The sequence below is a fragment of the Phaenicophaeus curvirostris genome, chromosome 3 (genome assembly GCF_032191515.1).
Source record: "Phaenicophaeus curvirostris isolate KB17595 chromosome 3, BPBGC_Pcur_1.0, whole genome shotgun sequence".
In the NCBI taxonomy this organism is placed as follows: domain Eukaryota; kingdom Metazoa; phylum Chordata; class Aves; order Cuculiformes; family Cuculidae; genus Phaenicophaeus; species Phaenicophaeus curvirostris.
In genome coordinates, this window is record NC_091394.1 from 43,701,050 (window position 1) to 43,714,308 (window position 13,259).

At 37.6% G+C, this 13,259-nt stretch overlaps 2 protein-coding genes across 3 annotated transcripts in view; one reads left to right on the forward strand and one right to left on the reverse strand.

Annotated features, from left to right (window-relative positions):
* The window catches only part of CIDEA (cell death inducing DFFA like effector a), a 557,707-nt gene that overhangs the window by 276,213 nt on the left and 268,235 nt on the right, over positions 1-13,259 (reverse strand). The gene's annotated exons all lie outside the window — the stretch shown is intronic.
* The window catches only part of PTPN2 (protein tyrosine phosphatase non-receptor type 2), a 33,890-nt gene that overhangs the window by 8,400 nt on the left and 12,231 nt on the right, over positions 1-13,259 (forward strand). For both annotated transcript variants that reach the window (XM_069853813.1, XM_069853812.1), the window contains exons 3-5: positions 3,387-3,487; positions 4,117-4,215; positions 5,371-5,508. In XM_069853813.1, coding sequence (XP_069709914.1) covers positions 3,387-3,487; positions 4,117-4,215; positions 5,371-5,508 — 338 coding nt within the window. The remainder of the gene's footprint in view (positions 1-3,386; positions 3,488-4,116; positions 4,216-5,370; positions 5,509-13,259) is intronic.

Here is a 13,259-nt window from a genome sequence, read left to right on the forward strand (position 1 = left end):
GAGCATTGTGATGTGAATGATCTAGCAGCTCAGATAGATTAGATTTAGATTAGCGAAATGAAGGGGATTTGCTGGAAGGTGGGAAAGGGTCAGACTGGGTCACTGGGATGGCTTAAGGCTACATGTTTTGTTTATGACTTTCTTTAATCCACTAAGTAGCATTCCAGCCTCCTTTGTTGTTAATAAGCTCTATTTTGGGGGAGCCAGAGATGTCTCTTGGGCAAAAGATAATTTTAAAGTTCACAGTGGTTTCACTTCTAGAAAATCAGTTGTTTTCGAATGAAAATTTTTCATTTACCAGCTGCAAGAACTGAATGATGTAAAATGCCAAATGTTTCATATCTGCTTTAACTGGATATGTAGTTTTCTTTTTAGCAGGGACTAGACAAATTTATATGTAATGTAAAGTCTTAGTCTTATTTGAGACACGGGGAGTGTTGTCAGTGATATCAGTGGGACAGGTTTTCATTTGAAGTGGGTAATAAAGGTTTTTTTAATCTCAGACAGGGTCTTTCTGGGAGTAATTTTGTTAGTGCAGTAGCCAGAATGAGAACCTTTTTTAAGGTTTCTGCTTCCTTTTTGGGCTCTATAGTTTGTTGAAATAGGGGAATTAGCACTTCAGAAAATGAGTACTGTATTTTAGCTGTTGTGGGCATGGCAACATTTAAGATAAATCTTGAGGATAAGATTTAAGGTATGTTTATCGTTCACATAAATCTAAACTACTTTGTAACTTGAAATGGTTTATGTACGGGAAATACGCTGCAGCTAACTTGCTGACAAAATTTGGCTTGCTTCATTCAGTTCAGAAGAGCTAGAACTTGAATGAGGTTTCTAGGTCATTGTGTCCTTTAGGAACCCTTTCCCTTGAAAGAAGGGAGATCAATATATTCTTGTGGCTTTCTTTGTCCTGTGGAGTATATGCCAGCATATTTTCCTCTGTTTTAGTTGAGGAGGAGGAGGAGGGAGGCTGTCTGTGTATAGAATTTGTTATTAAAAGGGCTCTTAAAAAACTTCAGGAGTTTTATTTGTAATGTTTACAAAGCAAAATTTATAAGAGGGGAAAGAATAAGCCTGAAAATGTGCATAAGGATTACAATAGGAAACCTCCTGAGGGCCTCAGCAGTTATCTCCTCCTGGCAGCAATACAGCAGCTGCTGCTGGGTGATTAAACTGTTAACAGTGCTTGCTCACGTCATCTTTCCGAGAACACTAGTACCAGTACGTGTGATTTACTATAACAAGATCTTAAGTTTTTCCTGTTGGCAGATGACATGTAATATTTACAAAGGTCTTGGTTTCTCTCCAGTAGAAACATTTCAAATAAAATATTACATGGAAAGGAAAAGTAACACTTTCCTAGCCAGACAAAAAATACAAGGAGATATATTTTACTTTAAAACACACGTGGTTTAATTTTGCTGTGTCTTGGCATTGATAGTATTTTCTTCTTCATACAGATGTATCGTAAATTATTTTAAGACTCCTGAAAGCCAAGTCGGTATTGCCTTACAGCTGGAGTGCTCATGAGCACAGACTAAACCAGTAGCTTTCGCATACTTATATATTAAAAATTGGTTTTCAGCATATTTATGTTCTCAGAACATTTGTATGGGACTGCATATAAAAACTAGGAGCTAAAGGAGGTAGGATAACAACCCAAAATCTCAGTCCCTCAAAAAAAACACCCCAGTAATTCACTGTTGACTTATTTCCTTGAGTCCAGCATGACTCTTTGTCAGCTGCCAGTAGCAGATAGATGAGGGAGGGTATAGAATCAGAATAAGACATAGTAAATGTACTTTTCCCAGATTTCCAAACATATGGAAAGCATTTATAAAATCATGTGAGCAGTCTGTAGAATGAGAGTGTAATTCAGTGTGTAATTCAGTGTGAGTGTAATTTTATTCCCATCAGCTTTTTCCCTGTCTGGGGTCACATTCACAGATTTCTTAGATAAGCCTTGTGCTGTATAGACTGGCTGTGATATAGGGACTTAATCTGAGTTCAGCTATCAGAGCTGCGTTGAATGTGATACCTGGTAGTCATTCATGTCAAAACTCATGAATTTTGTGCATTTCCCAGAATGTTTGTCAAGAGGAAGTTAGCCTTTTGGTGTGGGGATGAGAGAGAGAAAAGTGTACTGCCATTTCTACAGCAGCTATGCCATCAGCCTGCTTCTCAGATGAGTTTTGTGGGTTAGCCCGGGTAAACTTAGACTAAAAACTGTCATTGCACTGGAATTCACTCTTAGCACTGTCAGTTTCTGTATGGAATCTCTTTGATCTCTTCCTGAAATGTGTTGGAGTCTCTTAATTCCATTTTAGCTTGCTATTTTTTGTTTACTTTTCTCATAAGCAATCTGTCAGCACAGTTGAACTTCTAGGGGTTTGCAGTCAGTTGAATCCTGTTTCCTGGCATGCAGTTGTATACAAATTTTAAGCTAAAAATTCTGTTTATTTAATACAGTTCTAATAAATGGCTGCAGGATTACTTACTGTGAACAAATCTGATTACCTAAGTGTCTCTCAGAGGGTGATAAATCAGATACTAAAAGGTTCTAAGAACAGCCACAGTGACTTTTTATTCTGCAGTGCTTTAGAATGACAGCCCAATATTCTCATTAATGTTAGAATTTTAAATCGAGCTCTTTGCTTGCCTCTGCCATAAACAAGAGAATCTTCTGGCTTGCCTGTGCAATTGTGAGGGACTGAAACAGTATCATTAGATTAGGCTTCATTTAATTGTGAGATTTGTTAAATAGGTACATTTTTTCATATTCTCCTTCTTTAGTATTTTTCCTTTGTATAGTAGTAAACAACAAATTACAGGGAAAATAAAATTGATCAAAGCTTGGCTTGAATTACTGCAAGTAGGTAGTTTTCTTTTTTCTATGTGAATTTAACTCTATGATTCTGTCTTGACTGTGAAACTTCATTTCACCAAAAATCTTGGAATTCTGAGGTTAAAGGAAACTCTGCAATGGTGTGACCTGATGTGATAGGACAGAATGCTGCCTCTTGTTGATCGTGATGCTGTTGAATTAAGGAAATGCAGCTGCTGAGGGATGGCTTGTGAGCATCTTTTGGCCTGTGTGGGTGGGTTGTTGTGATTGTTTGTTTTTTTTTAAAGAGAACTGGATATTCCAGTTTTCTGAACAACTTCTACTAATAGCTGCCTAAAATTACTCTGATGGAGTGCAGAGGGGAAAACGAGATGAGCAGTTATCAAAGTTATGTGAGAAATGCGTTCCGTGTATATTTGTAGTTTGCCACTTGGTTAATACTGCTGAATTGATTTCTAGTTGCTGGTCGGGCCTAAACTTGCCTGTTAGAGAGTGTTCATCAAGATGGATGCATCATTAATTAACATTCTTCGAATTTTAGATGATCATAGTCGTGTAAAACTACAGAACACCGAGAATGACTATATCAATGCCAGCCTAGTGGTCATAGAAGAAGCCCAGAGATGCTACATTTTGACACAGGTAAGTAGTACCAATTACTAGGTTATTATAGAGGTTGAGAATCTGGGGGAGGGAGATTTGTACAGTCATAATTTGTATTTGGATGGCTCCTTGTCTCTGTGGAGCATATCGTGTTAACTGCCTGTTTGATTTAGTTGTGAATGTTATTTTTATTTTAAGAAAAAGTGAAAGGGAGCATCTTAAGTATGAATCATTTACTGTGTGTAAAGTTTTTCAAGTATTTCTTGCTCTTCCCTTCAGTTCTTTTGGAAATAGATTGCAGCACTACTTTTACTCCTTATTTAATCTTGTACCTTCTGAACATCCCTGCAGTAGTTTTTCTTCTAATGGCACAATAGTATTGATGCCAAGATTGAAACATCCTTTCCTAAGTTCTTACTGTTGTGTTGGGGTTTTTCTTTTTGTCGTTTGTTTTTTTAAACAAGAGAATTCTAAGTACTGGGACCATCTGTGCAGTGTGGTTACTGTTTTTGCATGTCATTTCTGTCATTCTATTAATAATTTGCTTAAACTTTTCAGAGGAAGGCTTTTTCTTGCTTTACAGAGTGAACTATTAACTCTGTTCGAACTCTTCTTTGCCTGTATAGTCTCACAACCAGTTTGTTTGGTATTTTTGCTTTACCATGCAGGGTCCACTTCCTAATACGTGTTGTCATTTTTGGCTAATGGTGTGGCAACAACGAACCAAAGCAGTTGTGATGCTGAACAGAATTGTTGAAAAAGAATCAGTAAGTAATCTTAGGCTTAAGGTTGAAATAAAGTAAGCCACGTAATTTTAATACAGTTGGACAATATTTGATTGCTGTGTTAAAAGAGCTAACAGACTTTCTCACTGCTGTACAGCATAACATGTATTTAATATAACATTAAAGTGGTGGAGCTAAGACACAAAATTCATTTTGGTGAAAACAGCATCTAATAAATGTACGTCCAGAAAGGTGTAAGTAACATCCTACAAAAGGAGGACACACTGGTAGAAATAAAATGAGCATAAGCTGTGTAAAATATTCTAGAATGAAATGGAAGGTGGGAGTAATGGAGTAATATATGTTATGTAGTTATAATATAGTTATCTATTTGTTATGTAGCGATCTTAACTGTTTGTAACAGTGAAGACAAGCTGTGGCCCAGCAGGTGTTAAACTGATGTAGTTATCTTTGATTCTTTACAACTGGTGGTATAGGTGCAGAATACACAAATCTTCTGATATGATGTAGTTTTCCTGCTAATGTGCCTGAAACCACTGTCAATTTTAGTTACAAATGCATGTCATTTGAAGTTTATAGTTCTTCAGAGTAAGTCTGCTAGTGAAAAAGATTTGACTAGTCCATTAAAAAGTAACTTATTTTCTTATTCAAAGATTTTCCTACAAAAAAAAAATGGATGCAGGGCAAGAGGGATAAAGGACAAGTAGTAGTTTTGCATTGCTTTGTTAGTTCTGTTTCACTAGAATCTTCCAGTGTTCATCAAGCCTTGGGAAAAATGAGATATGTTATATCGGTTATGTAAATGTGCAGGTGTGCATATCAGAAATGAAGGGGTAGACGGTGCTGAAACAGCTGAGTAAAGATCTCTGTTCACTGTGGAGAACTAGAGGGAGGAAAGGGAGAAGGGTTAATTTATATCTCAAAACGTGCTAGCTCTTCCATGAAAATAAACATAAACAGACAAAGCTGGAATGCATAACAGCCATTGAAATGGTTGTAGTAACTTGGCTGTAAACATTATGGAGTTGAAGAGTTTCTCAAACTGGGAGCAGGTACCTGAGTCTCCGATATTGAATAATGGAGTCTCAGAATCTGTTCATGCAAAGCCCAAGATAACTAGGATACTTAACCAGATTTTTCTTTTTTATTCCTTCTTTCTATTTTTAAATATATTAGGTGAAGTGTGCACAATACTGGCCGACAAAAGAAGAGGAAGTTATGACATTCAATGAAACAGGTTTCCGCGTGAGGCTAGTATCTGAAGACGTCAAATCCTATTACACAGTACATCTACTGCAATTAGAAAATATCAACGTAAGCTTTTCTCAGTCTGTGTAGCTCCTATTCCTGGGCTAAGTATGTAATGAAAACTGTTTAGCATATTGTTACTACAGGTTTGGTTGAGTTTTTACACTGGAAAATTTTAATGCCCTTTATTCTGGTAGTGTTGAAGATGTATGTGTGACCTGAATTAATCTCTGCATTAAAAGAGAATTTTGGACTCGTTAAGGTTGGAAAAGACCTCTTAAGATCATCAAGTCCAACCATTAGAAGAGATAACAGCTGCAGCATTTTTATACTTATATTTTCCATTTGGCAGTACCTTAATGTGCTGAAGTATAATTAACGGTAGTGGTGATTCTAAGAGGAGCTGTAAGGAATACCCTGGAAGGAGCAACCTAGGAGTTGAAAGTTATGATTTCTTTTGAATATCAGAAATCAGACTCAATAATTGCTGGGGTTTTTTAATGGAACTTTAGTTTTCCATATAATTCAGTCCAGCTATCTAAGTTTTTGGGGGGTGGGGTGATTGCCACCTGTAAATAGGTAACCATATCTCCTCTTGCTTACCTCCCCTTTTGCTCCACAGGACCAACCATCCTTTTCTCTTAAAAATTAAGCACTTTGACAATTTAATCGAGTTAAGCTCAGAAAAAATGTTCCTGGCCTGAGCTTGGGTTGGAATTTGCTGCTTCTATTTCAGAGCTGAAGACAGGATTGAAGAGCTTGTCTGTTTGTTCCAGCTATGTCTTGTAAGATATTCTCTCTCCCTATAAACCTTGCCTTATATTAATTGAAAGTGCTAGTATGGCAAGTTTTATTCGAGGATGTCTTGTCAGTGGATTTGGGAAAGGAAGGGTTGAAGATGTTCCTTTGCATGTTGTTTTATACAACTAAACATTGATATATATGGTTAAAATTATTTCGATTATAGTAACTATTAATGGTGCTTTGGAATAACATTTGTTAATTAGAAATCTCCCTCGTGAGATCAGCATGATAAAGCTTGTGTTGTCCCTTGGTCTGTTCACTGTAAGAAGAGCTTTGAGAAATTCTGTCCTACTGACTTGAGAATTTCTGTTCAGTTGTTTGTTTATGGACAGCAAAGGCATAGAAAAGAGGAGCAGTGTTTGCATGCTTGTACCTGAGGAAGAATAGCACCCCTTTTTGGAAAGCCAAGGCAAATCTTTCTAACTGCTGAAAATCCTTCTTTGTGGAATTGTCTAGGTGACACTGGCCGCTGATCCTAAACTTCCTGTTTTAAAAGGATGCATTTTTCATGATATGTGTATGTTTGGTCATGACATTAGCTGAAAATGCAGAATTCCCTTGAAGAACAGCACAGTGTATGCTTTAGCGGGTTTTAGAACTGGAGCTATCTTACATTTCTGCATTTGCTTTGCACTGGAAATGCAGGCCCATATGCCTTGTATGTCATCTAAATCAGTTTCACAAGTACTTAGTTAACTATGAACTCCAGAGAATATTTTTTGTATAAAACAGCTACAAGAAGCATAACATACTCGGTTACTCAAATAGAGAAACTGCATAGTTTCTGGAATAACACTGTGAATGTTCAGTAGAGCCTTCTGTAAGAATGTGATAATTATACCATAAAACTTATGGGAAATGAGTATTCACAGTAACTTGAAATATGACCTTAGCTTATATTTATACAAGTTATTCTGGAGGGGGCTTTGGTGGAGGCAAAGCGGTAAGGTATTTAGCCACTTGATGTCTGGAATATAAGATGACTCACGAACAAAATACACCCTGAATACCAAGAATTTTAGCGTTTCCTTGAAAACAGAGAACTAGAATTGTCCTTATAATGCAGCCATTCTGAACTCAAGTAAATTTGTGTTACTGCAATAAGTATCTGTAATACACAAGCAAATACATACGTATGAATAGTAAAGTGTATGTTTAATGTTACCAGTGAAAGAGCCTCTGAATATTTGGTTGTTTTCGTTGTTAGTGGTTTTATTTTGTTTTATTAAAGAGCAGTTAGAAGTACAGGTGGGACCTGTGTGTGTCTGAATGCTTGGGTTTTGGGACTAGATCAAGGCATTTGGCCTTTTGATTTCTTTATGTCTTTTGTAGGCAAACATATATCTTTGCTGTTGCGGCTAGTGAAGTCTGACAAAGCTTTAGAGAGGGGATGGTGTTTATTGGTATCTTTCTGGAAGTTTTGAAAATATTTCTGATGTGCTTTGTCCTGCTGATGATTATTGCAGAATTTCCTTATTTTTTGCCTCACCCAGTCTGCGTTCTAGAATATAGAAATTTGAAGTTGCCTTTCCACATGATTCGTTGTATATCCTCCGTTTGTATATCCTCCATTGTTTTGTTGGTGTCAGTTGTCATCTCTTCTGAAAGTTGACTGTGGCTTCTGCTGTAATTGCTCAGGTTCAGAACTCTCCTTGAAGAGAAACTGTCTGGGAAGGCTTCCCCAAACCCTTGCCCCTGTTGGAAAATAAGGGTTGAAGGAAAATACTGTATTGTTAAAAATTCATGATCAATTAAGTGTGAAGCTATTACAATCATAGAATCATTAAGGTTGGAGAAGACCTCTAAGATTATTAAGTCCAACTGCAAGTCTGTGATTTGGAGCAAAGTCTCCCAGTATGCTGGAGAAGTGATAGGTGCTTATGAGGGTCATTTTGTTAAATCTGTGAAATAAGCTTATTGGGTGAGGTTGCTAAGTTTTGTGATAATTTTATAGGAGAATTGTTAGATGTTGACAGCTAACTTGGAAAACGCTCCACCTTACGTTGAATACATGTTCTTATATTCTTTGTTACTGCTTTTAGCTTTTCTTTTCACAAGTAAAATACTAGTCTTTAGTGAATAAAAAAAAAAGCAACTTTTGTTTTCATTGATTCCTGATGTGACAACCCATATAGCCTGAAGAAAGGTACAATGTGACAAATAATGAAAGCTTATAAGCAAAATTTCACTGCATTGGTACTGGGCAGTTCAGGGGAGCTGTGGGAGGGCAAATGAGTGTCAGTACTTGAGAGAAATTGGTGACTGACTGGGTGAGGAAATGGAGCAGTGGAAAGGAATTGAAATTGCTGGAGGAACCTTGATGAATGTATCTCAGATTGGGTTCCTAGAAATAAGAGTAAAGCAGCTAGAGGAGACTTTGCAAAGAAAGGAATTGTTGGCATAGAAAGGACTAGAAAAAGTTAACTAGGTTTGGTGTCATGCTGGTAGTGCGATCATTTAGAGTAAGGACCATTAAGAAACCCCAAGGGGAACCTTGAGTCTTCTGCAAATAGCAACTATTTGGAAAAACCCATTAGCAAAATGGATTCTCAGCTTGGTACCACACCTGTGTGTGGCCATTGCTGTCAGATCCGGATTAAGGTGACACAGGACTGCTTGGTGGCCCTTGCTGTCTGATGCTATGGATGAACCAAGAAGAGCTACTGTAGTTGAAGAAGATAAGATTCACTTTGCTGCTAATTTACAATGTCCAAAGCTTTAAACGTACTGAGAAGATATTTTGTTTGTGGAGGCAGGCACTCTTAATGGCAGCTGGTATGCTGGGATCTAGTGGTATCTTTGTGTACAGATGTATGTAATTCCTGTAGTGTTTAAAGGCATTTCTGAAGCATGGCATACACTTGCTTTTAAACTTGTGGGATATCCTTATGCCACTTTGTCAAACTGCAAAAGGGATTAATTTTGGTCTCAATCACCCCAGAATTACAACATGTGTTAGGAAAGATGTTGGTGTCTAACGGGAGAGCCCAGACTCACTTGAATGTCAGGTTTTTTGCAGATTCATAGCTATTACCTTGTTTACTTACAGGAGATGCACTTTTTATTAGAACAGCCCCAACAGAATATTTGTGAGGATTATTTGACTCCATTATCCTCATTGTCATTTTTATACGCATTTTGAAAACCGTTTTGCCAAGCATTAGAACGAACAAATAGAAGAGGTTGTGGTAAAAGTTGATTTAAAATTTCGAATTGCACTGCTTGGATTATTGCCTTTACAGCATGCCTTCTCACTTTTAAGTGCATTAACAACTAATTTGATTACATAAAAGCATGAGTGTTAAATACAGGACCACTATGAGGTTGTAGGTGTGTTTTTACGCTTTCCTATGTTAGATCATTTTGGTAGCCTGTAAACTATGAAATGAAGGTTTTTATAAGGAGTGTATAAAATTTGACAGACCAGCATTTTTCTGCCTTCATCTGTTTTACCTGACACTGAGGGCATCATCTTCCTTTGAGCATTGTGGTAGTGGTTTGGTTATGTCCATACTCTCGTCTCAGGTGACTGAAAACCTGAAGTTGTTCTAAGATTCTTGTACCTTTTTGATTTGAGTAATTGGGCACTCATGTAAAAAGGTTATGACAAGGCTTTTTTTGGATAGAAGTTAATCTAATGGCATTATATTATATTTCTGCTCAAGTCTTTGTGTGGATGTATGCTTGTAACCTGGAGCATGGCTTGTGGTTTGATCATCCTTTGATTATGCTCTTATTGTTGCCAGGCAATCAGTGGAGAACTGCACAGTGTGGTGGTAACTTTCTGAGTTTATCGATTTTAGCTGTGTTAATTATTTACTGAAAGCTCATCCCAGTAGTTTGTGAAACTTTGACTAGAATAGTTTGGCTAATTTTCATGAAAAGTTGTTCGTTTAAATGTTGTCCCATGGATTATTCAAGGAAATTTTTCATGGTAAGTAGTCTTAGGGAATAAATCTTCAAAGAATATGTTGTCGTTACCATAGAATAAGCTGGTTTTCAGTTAAGCAGAAATGTGTTCCCTGGGTATAGAATACATACAAAATTTTATATTACTGCCAGAATCTTGAAGTCCAGCTTTTTGGATTTATAAGAATATCTAATTTCCTGCTAACACTTTAAATAAAGCTAGCTGTTCTTCAAAATTGTATTTCTGTCCATGAACAGCTGTAAATCTTAAGCAAGCCAAACCTTTTCTCATTACAATCCTGTATCACTTCACGTAAGTGATAGCTGTAGTGTGTGGTTCAGTGACAGGGAAAGCTCTTCAAGAATGAGTGGTACAGTTATTCACACAAAGACAGTGTTTCAGCTCTACAGCTTGACTGCCAAGCACCACTTGAAAGAGCCGTTCTGTTTAAGAGAGAAAACGTGGGAGGTTTGAAATATTCATTTGGGATTTGGCCGTATGATTAGAAATTGCAGGTTCAAAGAAGACCAGCTAGTTCCAGTGCACTAAAATGGGACTCGTGAAGAAAGGTGAAGAGACCAGGTGTTTTTAAAACTGGCTGGTGTGGTAGAAAACTGTAGTATGAATAAAGCCTTTGTACATTATAGAGAGGAAGAATAAAGGAATTCAGTGGATGATAGGTGGGTGAAACATACAACAGCACTGTTTAATCTTTCCTTTACCTATTTTCAGATTAGTGTGTGAGAAGGGTGACGCATGGCCATGTACTTGACACACTGAATTTTTTTAGGAGGAAGATGCTCATGCTTATTACACTGTGGGATTTGGCAAAAAAACCCCCAAACCTACAGGTAGCCTTTGTTTTCTGTTGATAAGGGCATTTTTGTCTTCTTGAGGTGTACGGGAAGCTTTCACCTGGAATGCTGTTTGACAGGGAGCTCTACTTCATAGGATCATCTAGATTCACAAGAAGCAACTTCAACCTTTGCTTTATGTGCTGTGTGCATTTATTTCGTCTCTCCAGTTTTTCTCTTAATTTTGTTTGTAAGTTAATGAGTTATTTTTCTTAGACATAGAGGAAATTGCTTAAGTGTGTTACTTTCTTCAAAATTGTTTTATTTCCAGATGTTGTAATAAAAAAGTATCTCCTCTGTGATTTTTAAGTGTATGGGTCATTTCGGTTGTTTAAGTGAGGTAGCTCACTTAGGTACATAAGACCAGGAAGATCATGTCAGCTGAAAATCTAAATGTGCTTTTTTAATGCTTTACCTCAGACAAATAAGAAAGGGGAATCCCAGTATATTTATACAATCTAGGCCTTGGTAGATTTGGGTTTTTTCCCCTTTAAAATCTTACTGTGTGCCCATTTTCTCAATACCATGGATCAGACTCTGTTGTCATTGTTGAGCTCTTGGCCAAAACACAAAATATTCCTGGAAGATAAGTGTACCTTTGGGAGTGACTTGAGTCATGTTAATATCTATTGTGTTTTGAGAAAGTACTGGCAGTGTTGCAGTTTTAGGCAAAATGGGGGAGTATTTTTGTTGCTGTGGTAACTGTAAACTGGATTATTTTAGTTTCACAAAGGAGTTTCTTAAGCTGCCCCTCATAAGAAGTTGAAACAGGCCAAGCAAATGAAGAACAGTACAATTTATTTGAATTCCACAGCTGTGTTTTACTGTTGCTGAAAAAGAAAAATAGCTTTTCAGGAATATATTGGTATTTTAAATCTTTCTGTGTTCCAGCTTTGTGGAGGTTTATGTAGGTTTCAATCTATATGGAAAATAAGATAAAATGGAGGGAGGATAAAAATAGCTGAAACTGTCAAGTTCGTGAGCTAAATCAGTTTGCATGTTGTCTCAGCATCGCTGCGGCAAGGAGTAGCATTAAACAGCAGGTCTGAAGCGAATGCCATGAAAACATGATCTAAATTTGTCAAGACAGCTTTTCAGATGTCATTCCAATTCTTGCACTTAGTTGGTCATGTTAGGAGAGGAACCTCATGGTTCTAAAACAGCAGCATGGTTCTGCAGTCCTTTCTTAGAGTCATAGAAGCATTAGGTTGGAAAAGACCTTAGAGATAATCAACTTCAGCCGTACCTGTCTACTGCTAAATCCTGTCCCCATGCACATCACCTGCCCACCTTTTAAACACCTCCAGGGATGGTGACTCAACCACCTTCCTGGGCAGCCTGTGTCAGTGCTTGAGAACCCTTTCTTGCGAAGAAATTTTTTCTAATGTCCAATGTAAACTTCCCCTGGCACAGCTTGATACCATTCCCTCTTGTCCTAATACCTATCACTTGGGAGAAGAGACCAACACCACCTCTCTACAACCTCCTTTCAGGTGGCTGTAGGGAGTAATAACATCTCCCTTCAGCCTCCTCCAGGCTAAACAACCCTATTTTTTTCAGCTGCTCCTCATAAGACTTGTTCTCCAGCCCCTTCACCAGTTTCATTGCTCTTCTCCGGACATGCTCCAGGACCTCAGTGTCTTCCTTACAGTGAGGGGCCCAAAACTGAATGAAGCACTTAAGGTGCGGCCTCACCAGGGCAGAGTATAGGTGGAGAATCCCTTCCCTGGTCCTGCTGGCCACACCGTTTCCGATACAAAATTCTTACTTGCAAAGAATGAATATGTCCAGCAGAAGTCTTCTGTCTTGCTAGGCATCCTGCTGTATGGTTCTTACAGGCCCTTTCCATAAAGCTTCCTGCACCTCTCAGTAGTGTGGTTAAAAAAAGGAGATGGCAATAACTCTTGGTATTAAAACTTGTTCTGAACAAGAGTGGAGAGTGTTTACTACGGGTATTTTTTCTCAGTGAGTATTTTTTTTTCAGTCATAGTAATACTGGCAGTCTAATAACTACTGTCAGCCATTAAGCTGCTGGTAGAAAAAAGAAGAGTATTTGGGAGCAGGGAGTAAAGCAAACCAAATACTGTAAGTCTGAGAAGAAGTAAAAATGTGTATGGTGATATTTACAAAACTACCAACTTGGATGCAAAACTACTTCAGGTTCCACTGTTGGTTGTCAACCAACTTGAAGCAAGTTATGGGATTGTTTGTCTAAATGGAAAGTTTAAAATAGAAAATAGCTGCCAGTT